Source organism: Lactuca virosa, chromosome 7 (assembly GCF_052849685.1).
Source record: "Lactuca virosa cultivar CGN04683 chromosome 7, Lactuca_virosa_CGN04683_v6, whole genome shotgun sequence".
Taxonomy (NCBI): Eukaryota; Viridiplantae; Streptophyta; class Magnoliopsida; order Asterales; family Asteraceae; genus Lactuca; species Lactuca virosa.
The window spans coordinates 220706778-220724155 of NC_136432.1; the positions used below are offsets into that span (position 1 = coordinate 220706778).

General features: G+C 37.2%; 1 protein-coding gene across 1 annotated transcript; it reads left to right on the forward strand.

The window, feature by feature from the left end:
* The first annotated feature begins 12530 nt into the window (after window positions 1-12530).
* On the forward strand, window positions 12531-14360 carry LOC145126146 (CHUP1-like protein). The gene is made up of 5 exons (XM_079061547.1): window positions 12531-13180; window positions 13294-13610; window positions 13704-13815; window positions 13964-14095; window positions 14171-14360. Exons 1-5 carry the CDS (start codon window positions 12611-12613, stop codon window positions 14249-14251), a joined length of 1212 nt encoding a protein of 403 aa, XP_078917673.1. The 5' UTR covers window positions 12531-12610; the 3' UTR covers window positions 14252-14360.
* The last annotated feature ends 3018 nt before the right edge of the window (window positions 14361-17378 follow it).

Here is a 17378-nt window from a genome sequence, read left to right on the forward strand (position 1 = left end):
CTCCATACCGCCTCGCACCATCAGAAATGCAGGAGTTGTCCAGTCAGTTGACCGAGCTTTTGAGCAAAGGGTTCATCAGACCAAGCTTCTCACCTTGGGGAGCACCAGTCCTTTTTGTAAAGAAGAAGGACGGATCCTTTCGCATGTGCATCGACTATCGGGAACTAAACAAACTCACCATCAAAAACCGATATCCTCTACCCCGAATCGACGACCTTTTCGACCAACTCCAAGGAGCAAATTTCTTCTCAAAAATCGACCTAAGGTCAGGCTACCATCAGCTACGAGTTCAAGAAGAAGATATTCCCAAAACTGCATTCAGAACTCGCTATGGGCACTACGAGTTTGTGGTGATGTCCTTCGGTTTAACAAACGCACCTGCGGTATTCATGGACCTAATGAATAGAGTGTGTCGACCCTACCTAGACAAGTTTGTAATCGTATTCATCGACGATATCTTGATCTACTCGCGAAGCGAAGAAGAGCATCGCCTACATCTACGCCAAGTGCTAGAGACACTAAGAGCGGAGAAGCTTTATGCTAAGTTCTCTAAGTGTGAATTCTGGATTAGAGAAGTGGATTTTCTTGGACATGTGGTAAGTGAGAAAGGCATACATGTGGATCCCTCCAAGATCAAGGCAATCGAGAATTGGTCAACACCCAAGACGCCAACCGAAATTCGACAATTCCTTGGGCTTGCTGGCTACTACCGAAGATTTATACAAAACTTCTCCAAGATTGCGAAACCACTCACCACCTTGACGCAGAAAGGTGTGATATTCAAGTGGGAAAATAAACAAGAAACTGCTTTCCAAACGTTAAAACAAGCCCTATGCAGCGCACCGATCTTGTCTCTCCCAGAGGGAACCGAGGACTTCGTAGTGTACTGTGATGCTTCGAATCAAGGCCTCGGATGTGTGCTCATGCAGAGAGGGAAGGTTATCGCGTATGCATCAAGACAGCTTAAGACGCACGAGGTTAATTATACTACGCACGACCTGGAATTAGGAGCATTGGTATTCGCTTTGAAGATCTGGAGACACTACCTCTACAGCACGAAATGCACTATCTTCACTGATCACAAAAGTCTTCAGCATATCCTCAATCAGAAAGAGCTCAACATGCGACAGAGGAGATGGGTAGAGTTGCTGAATGACTACGAGTGCGAAATTCGTTATCATCCGGGCAAGGCCAATGTAGTGGCCGATGCTCTAAGCAGGAAGGAGTACTCGGGCCGCCGAGTAAAATCCTTAACAATGACAATCCATTCCCACCTGACCATACAAATCAAGGAAGCTCAACTGGAAGCTTTGAAACCAGAAAAGGTGGCAGGAGAGACATTAAGGGGAATGGATAAAAACTTAGAAGTCAAGGATGATGGAGCACGTTATATCATGAACCGGATTTGGACACCGAAGTTCGGTGGACTCCGAGATGTCGTCATGAATGAAGCACACAAGACTCGATACTCCATCCATCCCGGGTCGGATAAGATGTATCTGGACCTCAAGAGATTATACTGGTGGCCGAACATGAAAGCTGAGATTGCTACCTATGTGAGCAAGTGCCTGACTTGCGCTAAGGTCAAAATCGAATACCAGAAACCATCCGGGCTATTACAACAGCCGGATATACCTGAGTGGAAGTGGGAACGAATAACCATGGACTTCATAACCAAGCTGCCTAAGACATCGGGCGGGCTTGACACAATATGGGTAATTGTAGACAGATTGACCAAATCAGCACACTTCCTACCAATGAAAGAAACCGACAAGATGGAGAAGCTGACTAGAACGTACATCAGAGAGATTGTACGACTCCATGGTGTGCCGATATCCATTATCTCCGATAGAGATAGTAGATTTACCTCACGGTTTTGGCAGTCCCTACAAAAATCATTGGGAACTAGGCTTGACATGAGTACGGCCTACCACCCACAAACCGACGGACAGAGCGAACGAACCATTCAAACATTGGAAGACATGTTAAGAGCTTGTGTGATAGACTTCGGTAAAGCATGGGATACCCATCTACCGCTTATCGAATTCTCCTACAATAACAGCTATCATACTAGCATCAAAGTCGCTCTATTCGAAGCTCTTTACGGTCGCAAATGCAGATCACCCCTGTGTTGGGCTGAGGTGGGGGATACACAGCTAGCTAGAGGGCAAGTCTCTAATAGCACCCTCACTGGCCCTGAAATCATAAGGGAAACTACAGAAAAGATCGTTCAAATTCGAGAGAGACTGAAAGCGTCTCGCGATCGGCAAAAGAGTTACGCAGACAAACGACGCAAACCCTTGGAATTCCAGGTGGGTGATAGAGTACTACTAAAAGTTTCCCCTTGGAAAGGAATGATACGATTCGGCAAACGCGGGAAACTAAATCCAAGGTACATCGGGCCATTCGAAATCCTTGCTAGGATTGGGCCAGTAGCATACAAACTTCGATTACCTCAGGAACTCGACAAAGTACATCCCACATTTCACGTGTCGAACCTAAAGAAGTGTTTGTCTGATGAGACACTCGTAATACCACTCGACGAAATCAAAGTTAACGAAAATCTCCACTTCGTGGAGGAACCAGTCGAAATCATGGATCGGGAAATCAAACGAACGAAACAAAGTCGTATTCCCATCGTGAAGGTACGTTGGAACGCTAAACGAGGACCCGAATTCACCTGGGAACGCGAGGATCAGATGAAACAAAAGTATCCACATCTCTTCCCAAACTCTTGAAATCCCAGTCAAAATGAAAATTTCGGGACGAAATTCCTTCTAACGGGGGGATGATGTGACAACCGTCAAATTTCGGTCAATTCAAAGTCAACAAGTCAAACCGCTCAACTCCAATAACCCTTGTATGCTAGGGTTTACGTTATGTAATCACTATACAATTCGCTATTTTAATGAGAAATCATCATTTGGAAAGTTCATGTGTTTGATTTTCCTTAGCCTTAACAAGTGCTAAACAACGAACCAAAGCGATAAAACACTATTACACAATCATCGGGATTGTGTAAGACACTAAAACACGGTTTAATGGGGTTTACGAACCTTGCGTTGTGAAGCCGGACACTCAAATTAATCACAAACGAAACCTCTCTAAATCGTTTTCACTCTATCTCTTTCTATTTGAAATCTCTCCCAAATCTCTCCCAAATCTCTCTCAAAAGTTACTTTAACTTTTTGTAATCATTTGGGTCATCTCGACCCTTGACCGGGTCAAAAATCGCTTGAAACGGGGTAAAAACGAGTAAAATAGCTTTAAGGATCCGAAACCGAAGCTTCTGGACCGAAGCCTCGCATCCGAAGCCTCGCATCCGAGGCCTCTGATCCGAAGCGAGGGTACGAAGGTCCGAAGCGAGGGTCCGAAGGTCCGAAGCGAGGGTCCGAAGGTCCGAAGCGAAGGTCCGAGGGTCCGAAGTCCGAAGCGATTTACCGGTTTTTCGACTACGACTTCGTTTTAACTCCGTTTTTCATTATTTTAACGTGGGATTTTCACCCAAAACTTTATTTTATAAACTAAGGCCCCAAAATATATAAATCTCCAGGGTTTTTATAAAATATATTAAAAGAATTGGTGATTGAACTAATTATTGAGGGAATATTTGCTTTTCCTTAATTTATGGCAAAAGCAAACCACTACCACCTCACTCTATGATTAGCCACTCTTTCCCACTACCCCTTGTCTCCTTAGTGGACCTTTACAGCCAATCTCCAGCTCTTCCCACGTTCTAAGAGCTGGAGGATTGATCCTCTCTCCTCATTCTCCATAAAACTCTTTCATTCTACACTTAGCAACCAAGAACACTCTCCAAAATTCTCTCATCTTTTCTCTTAACTTCAAGAACTTCAAGGCTTTCTCCAGGTATTTCTTTCTTCAATTAGTAAGTATCTTCATCATTCACATAATTATTAAACTCCATTCTACTCAAATCATTGATATCTTACACAAGTTCCATCTTATTCGGTGTTAGATTCTCGAATCATCAAGACATCTTCTTAGTGTTCTTGAGTTGAACACTTCCTCTCTCTCACTTTCATCTACTGAAACCACATAAGGTGAGTTCATACCTGTACACTTACATGTTTTTCTTAAGTTTTAAGGGGGGAATACAAGTAAAATCATCAAGAACACAATTAAACTTTTTCTAACAGATTACATCAGAAAAGATGGACGTTAATCACGGACTGTTTTGGTCAACTTAAATATTTTAGTTTTCAAAACTGTTTCAGGTGCAAGTAGTTCAAACTCTTAGCTTTAAAATGGCTACTTGCACATCTCCATATGATGTTTTTACAATTTATGGTGATTTTTACAAAACTGCCTGTCATTTCAGAGGCAAACCCGGACCAGTCTGTGATTATGAACATTTTCACCTCTGTTAGAGATCACTAAAAATCATGATAAAATTTACGAACAAACTAGACTCATATTCCAAACTCTCAAAATTTGCGGATTTGGATTTAGAGCTTTGATGATTTTTCTATAAATTTTCTAAGAACGGTAACAGAAACTGTTTTTAACGAAAAGTTGCTGTTAATTTCATATCACCTTGTAACATGTTGAGCAAGGTGTATATCTTTATGTGATTATATGTTACTGCAATATATGACATTTTGTCTTAATATTTAGACACACATCAGTTTACAAATGGATTTGGTCATATAAAATACAAAGAATAACAAGTGATTATAATCAAAGTACAATAGATACATTCAAACATTAAATAAACTATTTTGAATATAGTTTGCATACATTACCACGTACTACCCTTGGTTGATAAACTATAATAGGTATAGTTTATGATACATTACATAACACATACATTTAAAAAGGGTACATTTATACAAAGGATATTTTCATTAAGCAAGGTACGACCATACGGTACCAAATTTTCATAACACGTAATTCCGTTAATGACTTTGTGAGACATTTACTTCAAATTACCATTAAGTCCTGTATTGTAACCAGAGTCTCCTTGAGGGAGAGCGTGATACTTGTGTATAGATCTATATTGGGTTTGACAAACCCACACCTAAACTGCATGCAACAGTTAGACCGATAGGTCTGGGGTGACAAATGTCATAACATTTCCGACGCCTGAAGAACGTCGTTTTAGGCAACCTTGGTCATAGTATGGTTATAATAAACTCACATAAAGTATTAACAAACATTGGAATTTATGGGAACTTCATTAAAATTTAACGAGTTTATGTCGATTTAAACTTGCATTGTTTTACTATAAATATGACAAATTACTTGTACATTTCGGTCTTTGGGTTTTAAGACTACATTTACACATTAAGGAAAATATTGGATTTTTCTAACACAAATACTACTTTTACAAACGAAAGGCTTTTAATAATACCAAACAAAAGCTTATGAACTCACCAACCTTTGTGTTGACACTTTTTCAAACAACTTGTATTCTCAGGAAATCATTAAACAGGTAATCAAGTGCTTTTGAGGATGGGACGCTAAGGCGTCTACTATTTCATATTTTATCAACATATTGTAATTGATTCGTAAACATGTAATTCATACAATGATGTAAATTTTTTTAATTATATATATGTTGGTTGTGTTTGCTTGAATTACTATTACAATTGCTGTTATGATACTATACATGAAGTCCTCCACCCCCGGACGTTTCCGCCATCCTTGGTTTGGGGGTGTGACAGTATTAGACATAGCAAAAGTTTGCTACAACGTTCATGAGTGCTTACGAATATGACTTGAGCATTGGATTAAACCCACACTCACTTGGATCGCTTCATGGATTTTATCACGAGTGATTGGTGAAACGATAATATCTTATATTCTTGAAACCGAGATGTGTGACTTGTATCTTGCGAGTCGGTTACACATTGATAATATGTAAACGCACCAGTAACTTGGTGTTATAAAACGTATTGTTGTGTTTGATTCGGTGAGTGAGTACAAGCGAGCATTGGATCGAAGTTTATCCATTCCTTTTACCCAAAGTGGGATAAAAGCGATATCTGTGGGCCCCTCGATGATTTAGTGATGACAAAGGAAAGTGCTCGGCTGGGCAAGGACTGATTTGATTTGTTCAATTAGTCAGTTGTCATAAATCGGAAATCGGGAAACGACACATAGACTGAGAGAATGATTTCAATCCATGTCTCACGTCTATACGATATCTAGAATGGAGGAATATATGATTCCTTATCTAAAGGACGCGTATGTGATAAGATCAGAGTTGACAACGGCTTTTGAAAGCTACGATTGTGGATCAGGATCTGAAGTCATATGCAGAATAGTTATTAGACTTATCCAAGTGGGAGACTGTTGGATTAGTGTCTAAGTCCATAACTATTTTGGTATGTACTTGACCCGATGGTGCATGGTCCTTTTGGGTTGCCTTCACCAAAGCAACTTGGTAGGATAAATTATGGAGAGAGAGGATTAATTATGATTTATTAATATATAATGAGAATAATATATTAAAGGAGAAATCATATTGTTTAATTAATATTGGTCAATAATTAATTAAGAATTAATTTTGTGGATAAAAGAGATTAATTAAACTTAAGGGACTAGAACTGTCAATTGTGTGATAGTTGAATATTGGGCTATTGGACTCCTTATTAGAGGAGTGAACGAATTCTATGGGGAAACCCATTAGAAATCGTCCAAGGCTTCTAAAAGAGGAGTCCATGGGTTGCTTAGGGCCTAAGCAGTCAAATTAGGGTTTCCTTGTTAGATAACCCTAATAGCCTCACTATTTAAGCACCCCTAGGGCACCAAAAATGTGGCTAACTGATTCCTTAGGGTTTCTAGACATTTTTGAGTGCCTATCCTCTTCTCCTTCTTCATCCTCTTGCTCTTGGTGTTTGTGAGCCATTAGAGGAGTGACATTTGTGACTCTAAGCTTTTAGAAGCATATTACTAGAAGGAATAGATTGTTATTGCTACATAACAATCAAAGGTAAGATCTAAACCATATTCTTATGTTTATATTGATTATCACATGCTAGATCTAGGGTTTATGGCTTTGGATGATTATTGCATGTTCATTAGACAAACTAGATCCAAAGCTTTAGGGTTTGCATGTACACCATAGGAATGTTGTAGTGCTCAAAACCCATCAACATATACAGGCAAAGTCAAGATAATAAGTAAGTTATTGTAACTCATCTGAACAATAAATCAACTGAGCAACAGTACTGGCGTGAGCTAAGATGAACTCACACCTCTCTGAATACCTACATTTCATACCAATGACCTTACTTAGCTTTTATTTCTAAGTATTACTTAATAATACTTATATAGTATTTATTTTGGTTCTTAAGTGGTACAACAATAAAATTATAGTTTGATTTACCCCTCTTAACCCCATTCTATTTGCAAGGTTAGTATTTATTATAACAGAATACCCTCTTATCTTTTCGAAGAGATGAAATACACATTCTAACGATTTTTCATATTTTTCTTTGAATTTTACAAGTGGACTATAAAATCTGTCAACATTCTATACCAATATGTAAAAATGGCCCAAGAAGTATCAAGTATTATTCCTTGAAAAAAAATATATGTTTAACTAGATTCCTTTCTCTAACCATAGTCCAAGACCTCATGTCATTTTGAAATTTTCTAGAATTACTTATGCATTTTACATGATGCTATTGCAATCAACCCTATTCTTGGACCAATCTGCAAAGAATGATAATTTCATCCAACTTGGGAGTGTAATCAGGCTAAGGGCTTTGGAGGGAAGAATGCATACATTCTTACCAAGCTCCATCCAAACACCTCATGCAAATTGGAGTTCCCTAGATTTAATTATAATTTTTTACAATATAGGTAATGTGATTAGTGGGTTTTCTTGACTAGTCTACTTTGGATGGATGAAACTAGACATCCATATAATTTTAATGACAAAATTTTAAAACAAGTTTGACATCAAATTGATTTTATACAATTTTTCAAAGATAGGGGATAGATTCATGTATTCACAATACTACAATGATTAAGTTTATTTTTCACCAGACTCATTAAGCACATAATGAATAATTTCATTATCATTCATTTAAGTGAAATACAATCTCTAACCATGTATTTTCAGATGTATAAAGTAATGATCTAAATGGGTTAAGAGCTTGACTGAAAATCAATCAATACAATAATACTTCTTCACATGATTGATCATTAGAAAGAATTTTGAAGTCGACCTTAAACCTAAACCCATTAAGCACTTGATTCACAAAAATAGGCTGTAAAATCAAACACCACTTAAATACTATGAAGTGGTTGTAACATGGTCGTCTTCTCATGACAAAAAAACCATCAGACCCGTGTTTATACCAAAATAAGAAGAAAAATAGAATTTCTAGTCATATAGCCATATAAATTGTATCTCAAATGACCTCACCACCACCCAAGGATGTCTTGGTGGTAATGTGGTGATTTTCTTGGAACTACCACTACCACCGAAAGTGGTGGTTAGTGGCGGTGTGTGTTGTGTTTTCAAGATAGAAAAGAGAAGAAAAAGCTTAAGAATAACAAGGTTATACCAATCTTGAAGAACCAAGAAACTTGAAACACTTCATCTCCTCCCTTCTCTAATGATTTTTTGATGACTAATTTTGGCAGCCCATCACTCTTTGGTTCTCCCTCTTTTCGGCCATTTTTCCTACCCTCTCTCTTCCCCTTTTAAACTGGTGGTGCAACATAAGACGTGGGATATGGTTTGCCTATTGGGTAAAAGGGTGCACTATATTTTTTCCAATGGTCCATGGGCTTTATTCCCATTTACATTTCAGCCCTTGAACTTTCCTATTTTGACAAAAACAACCCCTAAGGTAAAAATCTTAGCAATTTAATTTTCAAATTTTGGACCTTTTAGTTCCTTATTAGATTTGAAGCCTTTCATATGCTAAATAATTATTTCTAAGTACTTTTATTAATATTCATTCATTCATTCATTCATTATTTCTTTTTATTAAATTATTTACTATCTCTTTAAATTTTATATAATCTCTTTTATTTATTTAATTCATTTATATAGCCTTAAGTTTATCTTTAATTATATAACTTTTCATATAATTTAATATTTTATAAACCTTTTTATAAATAATTAAATGAAAAACAAGATGTTAGATCTCATTGCCGCTACAGAGACCAAGGATGAGGTCTTATTCCTAAAAGAGCAGACATGGGTCAAATGGGACCGCCCCTTGAGGTGATCGGGGCGACGCCCTTGAAAATAATATCTTGGAGAAGTTCATATAGAAGGATCCAAGGATTCGGGAGAAAGTTGTAGGTGCAAAGCTTCGGTCACATAGCGAAATGGATAATGCAAGCTTCGACAAAGAGTGAATCTGTTTGGCGAAGGTTGCTGAAAGTTGCTTATAAGTGAAGTTTCAAAAGGGTGAATTTGCATGCTATAGACGGTTTAGAAGTGCAACTGCAAAGTATTGTTTCAGATACAATTAGAAGCAAAGCTTGAAGAGTTCGCAACGAAACCAAACACATAAGCACATCTATAAAGAGCGAAGCTCATCACTTGAGCTTCATTTTCAGTGTAGATCACGCTTTATCCTTCAGGGATAGGAGCAGTCCCATACTCTAAACTTCTGTTTGACCTAGAAACTGTTGGGAGATTTATAGCATCAAGTACACAACTCATAGGTAGCAGAATTATCAAAATATATACGTAAGTGCACATGCATCCTAGGATATTTGTTTTACTAGTTATAACAACCTACTTTGAAAATAACAAATGTGAAGGATTACTAACCTCATTTTTACTTTCTTGTGATCTTGTATTTGTCTTCTTGTTGCAAAGATGAAGGATCCAAAAGAGCACACCTTTAATGGAATCAGACCCACAACACCAAAAAGCAAAAAGATTTAACCCAAATTAGGGTTTATATAAAAATCACCGAACCCTATGAGAGAGGGTGTGATTTTTGTCTAATGAGAGGGAGAGACAAAGGTTAGACGATTTTAACCCTATGAATAACTAGCTCTAGGGTTTACCCTAGCAGTCTACTTATATTTGAGCAAGGGGTACCCCAAAAGGACACAAACTCTAAGGTTTATCCTTATCTAAATTAAACTTGCCATATCTACATCCAAGGGATATGAAAACCGTCCATAACCTCTCTCTAGGAGGTTCTGAAATATTCAAATTAATCCCTTAGATTAATTAATATTCGCCCTCTTTAATTAATTAAATCCTTTTAATTAATTTATTAGAATAATTTCTTATTAATTTATTAATTCCTTAATAAATTAACATATTATTAATCTCCTTTTTCTTATGCTATTTGGGTAATGATGCTAACCCAAAATGACTCTTCTATTATTAGAAATATTACAAAAACAGTTAATGACATTGAACATCATTTCCAACAGAAACTCGGAGACCAAATCTACCATCTTGTGTTGACTTCAGTTAGTGGGCTCACGGGCCTAATCTAAAAGGAATTAGATCAAAACAATACTATAAATAGATCTTATAATACGATTGTAACCGTAATACAGAAAGTGTATATTCAAGAATTTAATCCTAACATCTGATGACCCACGTTACTCTTTCATTACCTGGATCCACTAACACACGTTAAATTCTTATATTTTTTATTGTTTTTTTGCATCTTTATTATCTTGTGTTTCTCAGAATATTTAATCCTAACATCTGATTCTTTTTATGTACACAAAGTATATTATATCTTTTGTTTAGTAATTATGGTATTTTACATGTCTATTAGGTCCAAGCTTACTAATACAAATGTTCGATGTGAAATACAATCTTATAAAAGATTAAATAAATGCAAAACATAAGCTAACCATATAAAGTAAAGTTTACATTAAAAATATAGTGATTTTATTTGTGCTTTCTAACATATATACATACATATTATTTGTACCCTCTATTATAGATGCATTTTCATTATGAGACATATGTATTTATATATGGGTGTGGTTGATCAAAACACATATGAATCAAACCGGACCAGATCAGACCATCTCATGGACCGGACCGACCGGTTTGATAGAAATTGACAGACCATGAACCGAAATTGTTGAGGCTTATCGGATACAATTTCTGGTCTGAGTTTTTCGGTTATTGTACCCGTTGGACCGATACAACTTTTGGTGCATACAATACAACTTGTTGAAGCCCTACCGAAAGTTAGTTTATCTATTATGACTATAAGGGTGAGCTTTTGGAGCGAACCGGATCACCATGGTTTGGCAAAAATTGGTGGACTTTGGACCGGACCTATTAGGCTTACCAGGTCCAGGTAAAGGTCTGGTCTAACTCTGGTTCCCGATCCGATCCGGTCCAATGGTCCGAATGCTCACCCCTAGTCTCTAGCATAGAGGGTAAATCAGGTAAATCAAGTAAGTCATTGCGAATAATCGGACCATAAAAAGAATTGAAATGCAGATGCCAAACTAAACAAAATCGATCTTTAAGATATTGTTGATGTCTCGTACTCAGACTACTAGGAGTGGCATGCACCAAGCTCCTAGCCACGTATGCTAAGGGCGTCAAACAACACCCCTTATGTGCTAAGGGTCACGTTATGCCAAACTCGTCTGATCACTAGCGAGATGAGAGAGGAGAATAATAGAGGAAAATGATGGCGAGAGAGTGTTTGTGGGTGATTGTGATAGACTCTTTCTATTTTATTTTACTTTATTTTATTTTTTTATTTATTAATTTTTTTCTTCCAAGATCAATACCAAACTCACAATCACTCCCTAACACCATGATATGTTTAGGTGACATGTTAAAATATAATGTTTCAAATACTTAACACATGCCACCACTTGTATATAGGGCTGTAAACGAACTGAATGTTCAATAAACTGTTCGTGAACCGTTTGACGGAAAGTTCATTTATGTTCGTTTATTTAATAAATGAACGAACATGAACACAAATTCTCGTTCTTTTAGTAAATCGAACGAACAAACATGAACAATGGTCTCATTCGTTCAATTATGTTCGTGAACGTTCGTTAATGTTATTCGTTTACGTTCATGTATGTTCGTTCATGTAAGTTCCTTTATGTTCATATATGCTTAATTATGTTTGATTACATTACTATATTATATGTTCATTTATGTTCATATATATTCACTTATGTTTGTTTATTTGTATTCGTTTATATTATGTTCATTTAACATGCTCATGAATATAAATGAACGAACATGAACAATGTAATTTGTTAAATGAACGAACATGAACAAGAAAACTCGTTCGTTTATCCGTTTTTATTCGTTTATTTGTTCGACTAACTTAAATAAACGAACATAAAAAAACTCTCGTTCGTTTTCGTTCGGTTTGTGTACGACCCTACTTATATATCAACAGCAATTTAGTAAATCTTCAATTTTGTATAGTAAATGCAAACGTAATTATTAGCTTCCGGAATTGCCGAAAAGACCCGTACCTCATGTCTCCTGTTCTAAACAGCACAGGGGCAATTTAGTCAAACCCTACCTTCATAGGTGTAGGTGAGAATACCCTTTGCCTTATTTTAGAAGCCAATAATAATACTTGGTAACACTTGGGATCCCCAACCATTTCCTTCACTGTTTCTCCACTGCTACCGTCATTGGAAAATGCCGTCCGGTGAGGATGGCTCCATCATCACCTTTCTGAAGAGAGAACTCGAAGCTTCGTTTGTGAAGATCGATTCTATGGAGAAAGAGAATCATGAACTAAAACAAGAAATGGGTCGTCTTAAGGCACAAATCAACACACTAAAAGCACATGATTTAGAGAGGAAATCGATGCTATGGAAGAAATTACAGAGTTCGATGGAATGCGGCAAGGTTATAGACGAACCAACACAAAAAACCAAGCTTCAAGTTGGGGTACTAGAGGCACCATTAAAGAAACCAACTTCAAACCATACAGAAGCAAATGCGATTCTACCGAAGCCACCACCTTCTCCACCACAGTGGCTGCAAAAACGAGTAATAGCACCACCGCCACCACCGCCACCTCTACCTTCGTCTCCGGTTGGATCAAGAGCTGTAAGACGTGTTCCAGCAGTTATGGAATTCTATCGATCACTAATGAAGAGAGACACCCAGAAAGAGAACAAAAATGGTGCCACAGGGTTCCTCCCAGTTACTTCTCGAGACATGATCGGAGAAATCGAGAACCGGTCTACTTATCTTACATCTGTAAGTATCTCATCACTCCGAAGATACTTGTACTTCTTTTCTTAAAATACCGACAAAACTACTCGTTTTTAAACAAGTTCTGATCACTTCTGACGACAAAAATCTCATGTCAGATAAAATCCGATGTCGAGAAATACGGCCAATTGCTTAACTTTTTGATACGAGAAGTACAAAGTGCAGCATTTACTGAGATTTCAGATGTAGAGGCATTTGTGAAGTGGCTAGATGGCGAACTATCGTGTCTTGTCGATGAAAGGGCTGTACTAAAGCACTTCCCTCAATGGCCGGAAAGAAAAGCCGATGCTTTACGTGAAGCTGCTTTCAGTTACCGAGACCTCAAGAATCTTGAATCCGAAGTTTTAGCATTCAAAAGCATTCCAAAACAGCCATTGATTCAATCGCTAAGGAAGATTCAAGCACTGCAAGACAGGCAAGTATGTAGCAGTATAATATATATAGATCACCATTAATGTATTAAATTTCCATTAGTTGTATAAAACTCGATTATATTTTGTCCTTTCAGAGTTGAGTCGAGCATTAGTGGACTGGAAAGAACAAGAGAAAGTACAAGTAAGAAGTACAAGGAGCTTCAGATTCCATGGCAGTGGCTGATGGACACCGGAGTTGTAGGTCAGGTAGGTGGAAACCACTCTCAGCTTTACTACCAAGCAAAGCTTTTAATGATAAGAACACTTAACCACTACTTAATTAACAAAAGCCACTTTATTGGTATGATGATTAACTACAAATCTTCAAGTTAAAGATTCTTTATATTCGTTACAGATAAAACTAAGTTCACTGAAACTGGCAAGAGAATGTATGAGAAGGATAGCTAAAGAATTAAAAAGCAACGAAGCTTCACGCGAGGGAGACCTTTTAATTCAAGGTGTTCGATTTGCTTTCCGGGTTCATCAGGTAAAAGAAAGCTTGTGGTAAATATTTAGATTATGGGTAAGTAGTGTTAGTAACGGAAGGGGATTATATGTCCAGTTTGCAGGAGGGTTTGACACAGAGACGATGAATGCGTTTGAAGAACTTAAGGAGATCGGAAGCAGCATCTACAATAAGTAGGAGTTAAAGATGGATAAATTAATTGTATAATTTAATTATATGTGTGTGGTTGAAATGATAAAATATGCTATCTTGTTTTGACAATATAAATGAAAAGAATATTAAAATATGACACATTTTTATCCAATTCTTCATCACCAACAACTAATTTAAATGGATTTTGGATATTGTAGCATCATATATAAATAAATTAAAGAATATCTTGTTTACATTTATATAAGTACATACAACTTAATAATTTAAAAAACACTTCTTTGCTGGTTTGAGTGGCTAAGTTAGACTATCGAGATTGAAGATCCCATTACATTGGTAACTCATTACATTGGTAAGTCATTAAGATGGGATGTTTGGGATTGAATTTTAAAATATTAACTTATCGATTTTTTTAAAAACAAACAAATCTAAAAAAATATTTGGTTATTGAATAAATTGTTTTTAAACTTATTTTTTCAAACCCTTAATACAAAGCTTTTCTTGAGTAAGGGTGGACCAAGTAGAAGCGACCCTTGGGTCGGCGGTACCGCCAATGTGGTTGCTTCGACTTTACATATGGATTGCATGTAGGCTCTTTGGCGGGTGGAGGAATCCAATTTCATCCATCTCTCTCTTTCTCTCTCTCTCTCTCTCTCTCTCTCTCTCTCTCTCTCTCTTCTTGTACCAATAGCTTAAGGACTTGTACGATATGTTGTTTTGTATGTTTTTAATTGAGTGAGTTGGGAAATATATTGTTTTCATGTATTGTGGGTTAGGAAAGATGAGAGAAAATATAATAGAGAAAACTAACATGGAGCTGATGTGTAAGTGAGTTGAGTGAGTTCTACTCATGCTATCCTAATAGAGAAAACTGATGTGGAGCTTACGTGTAAGTGAGCTGAGTGAGTTCTACTCATACAATCTTAAGGGATCCTAACTCTTTAAAACACGTATAGCTTATTAAAGCTAAAATGACAATAATATCTGATGATAGAACAATATTCATATTTGAAAGATAAAAAAAGATAGTTTTTCATTAAAAAATGTTAGAGCTACAAAGAAGAATAAGATGAATATATATAGCTAGCAAAAGGACTCAACCCTAAAGGGCTAAAGACAAAAGACCCATAAACATATGGGCTAATAACATATGAGCTAACATCCCCCCTCAAACTCACAATGCCACACCAATAAGCATTGAGAGCTTGTCACACAAAAAACGAAACTGAGACGCTAACAAAGCCTTCGTAAAAATACCAGCAAACTGCAAGGTTGATGGAACAAATGGAAGCGATATGGTCTCGTGTTGTAAGTAATAACAGATGAAGTGACAATCAATCTCAATGTCCTTCGTCTGCTCTTGGAAAACAAAATTATTCTCAGTTTGTATCGCACTTTTGTTATCATAATACATAAGAGTAGGTGAAGAAATATGAACCCTAATATCACAAGAAGCCACCGTAACTAGATAATCTCACATGTAGTCACAACCATAACACGATACTCAGACTCCGTAGAAGATCTAGAGACAACATCCTATTTCTTGCTCTTCCATGAAATCAGAGACTCTCCAAGAAACACATAAAATCCGATAGTGGATTTACGATCAAGACGATCACCATCCCAATTAGCATCACTATAGGCACGTAACTCAAGATATGACGTCGAGGGAAACAAGAGGGTCTGAAGCTGAGTGTCACGAAGATATCTCAGAATACGGAGTACAACTCTCCAATGAACAGAAGTAGGAGTAGTAACAAACTAACTGACAACATGAACATCATGAGCTATATCCGCATGAGTAACTGTGACATAAACCAAACTTCCCATAATAGTCTGGTAAAGATTCAAATCGGATAAAGGAACACCATCAGTAGGAGAGTACCGTGCATTGGTTTCAAGAGGATTATCTACAGTCCGATTGTCAGAGAGGCACACCTGTGTAAACAAGTAAGATATAATTTAGTCTGAGAAAGAATATACCCTTTCTTAAACTGATCTACCTTAGTACCCAAGAAATAACGCAGCAATTCTAAATTTTTTATAGGAAATCGATGAGCTAGATCATGCTTCAAAGACTCAATACCACCACGATTATCACAATTAATAATCATTTCATCTACATATAAAGAAAAAATAATTCGTCATGTAGTCATGCATCTAATAAACAAATATGAATTATGATTGCTCTAGACAAATCCAAGAGAGGTAATCACTATGATGAATGTCTCAAACCTAGCATGAGGCGCTTTCTTGAGACCATATAAGGCTTTGCAAAGCCGAAAACCCTCACCCGACTGGTGATGAATGCCTGGGGGAGGATACATATAAACCTCCTCGTGGAGGTCACTATTAAAAAGACATTCTTGACATCCATTTGAAAGATCTTCCGCTGTCGCACGGATTCAACTGTAATCATAGTATAGACTGTCGTCATCTTTGCCGCCGGGGCAAATGTCTCTTCATAGTCAAAACCGTACTGTTGGGGATACCCTTTTGCCACAAGTCTGGCCTTGTATCGCTCAACAGACCCATCAGACATTCTTTTTATCTTGTACACCCAATGAAAACCAATTGTATGTTTACCTGGGGGAAGAGAAACCAAATCCCATGCATGAGTCTAATAAAGAGTATTGAGTTCCTCAGCCATAGCATTCTGCCAAATAGGATCTAATACAGACTCTTTATACGATTCAGGTTTTGACAGATGATGGATACTGGCTATAAATGAAGCAAATGATCCTGGGTATGTAGAGTAAGCAAAATATGGAAGCTTGGTGGACTTAATAGGACGAGTAAACCTCCTGAGGGATGGAGGAGGCGGGTCTTCAATCTCAATAGTCAAAGGGGAAGAATCAGGAATAGGAGGAGTCGAGGAACTCTCTAAAGAAGTGGGTGTGTCAGGAAATGGACGATCAAGGGGCATAGATGACTCTCGAGCCTCTATATCCACATCAAAAGGATTAATATGTAGAATATTTGACTTCGTTACATTATGGGTTGTAGCAGGAATCAAGTTGAAAGGAATTTCTTCCAAAAAATTGACATGTTGGGAAACATATAACTTCTGATTCATAGGATCATAGCAACGATGTCCTTTTTATCCAACACCAACCCAAAAAATACAAAAATAACATATTTCAGCCGCAACTTG